This window comes from Rhagoletis zephyria, unplaced genomic scaffold, assembly GCF_001687245.7.
Source record: "Rhagoletis zephyria isolate East Lansing unplaced genomic scaffold, Rhagoletis_zephyria_1.1 Rzeph_scaffold_84514, whole genome shotgun sequence".
NCBI lineage: Eukaryota > Metazoa > Arthropoda > Insecta > Diptera > Tephritidae > Rhagoletis > Rhagoletis zephyria.
This window is the reverse complement of record NW_016241562.1, coordinates 1-1,035: the sequence shown is the minus strand read 5'-3', so window position 1 is coordinate 1,035 and position 1,035 is coordinate 1. Positions and strand designations below refer to the sequence as shown.

Here is a 1,035-nt window from a genome sequence, read left to right as displayed (position 1 = left end):
ATGTATCTGCAATGGAGAGGATCAATGTTGAGGTATGTAGGTGTTTAAACGTCCCCGTTTATTTACAGAAACTTGATTTCTTTCACGCAGGAACTTTTGGACACTATTGTTTCCCAAATTGAAATACCCAAACGCAACAAAGAGGCACCACTAGTTATGTATTCGGATCATTGCTTTTCCATTAAAGGGCAGGGCACCATTTGTACGGGCACTATAGTACAGGGCTCCATTGGCGTTAATGATTTAGTCGAAATACCTGCCATAAAGGAACAACGAAAAGTTAAATCAATACAAATGTTTCGCAGACCTGTACAATCCGCTGCGATGGGAGATCGGGTTGGTATTTGTGTACCACAATTTAATGCGAAAACAATGGAGCGTGGCATACTGGCAAAACCAGGTTATTTGCACAATGTTTACGCAGCATGTATTCGTATGAATCGTATACGGTTTTATAAATTTGCACTACGCTCCAAAAGTAAACTGCATATAACAATTGGCCATGACACAGTAATGGCAAACGTAACGCTTTTCAAGAGCATTAGCACTGAATCAGAAGGCACTTTCAACTTGAACAACGAGTACGAGTTTATTGAAGAACTGGAACCAGTATCAAATGTAGAAACGCAAGAGNCCGAGGATGGAGAATCAATAAGTAGTTTTAATCAAAAACCCAACCGAAAAAACCTGCTATTGTACTGAGGGTGGCTTAAGGGGCAGGTGAAAGGATGATTAGTATCATTCAGAGTTTCTTCACAACCCGGCAGGAAAAAATTCATTTATATAGGTACTCATCCCCAGATTCAAATCAGGCCAAGGAATATCATTTCTGTATCACTCCCAAAACTCTTTGGGGAATACCGCCTCGCTGTTATATACCATTGGCATTGCGTTTTTTTTTAACCAAATACATGTTTTGAAAGAAAAAGCCTTTGCATTTTCGGCCTTGCAAGAACAAAATCGGAAAATGTATCCGAAAAAGGAACAAAGTGGGTGAATTGCGGATTTTTGTCCGTTTACCGAAGTGTTGTGAAA

At 39.7% G+C, this 1,035-nt stretch overlaps 1 protein-coding gene across 1 annotated transcript; it reads left to right on the top strand.

The window, feature by feature from the left end:
• The first annotated feature begins 6 nt into the window (after positions 1 to 6).
• eEFSec (eukaryotic translation elongation factor, selenocysteine-specific) lies at positions 7 to 702 on the top strand. The gene is made up of 2 exons (XM_017608856.1): positions 7 to 32; positions 91 to 702. Exons 1-2 carry the CDS (start codon positions 12 to 14, stop codon positions 700 to 702), a joined length of 633 nt encoding a protein of 210 aa, XP_017464345.1. The 5' UTR covers positions 7 to 11.
• Positions 703 to 1,035: the final 333 nt, after the last annotated feature.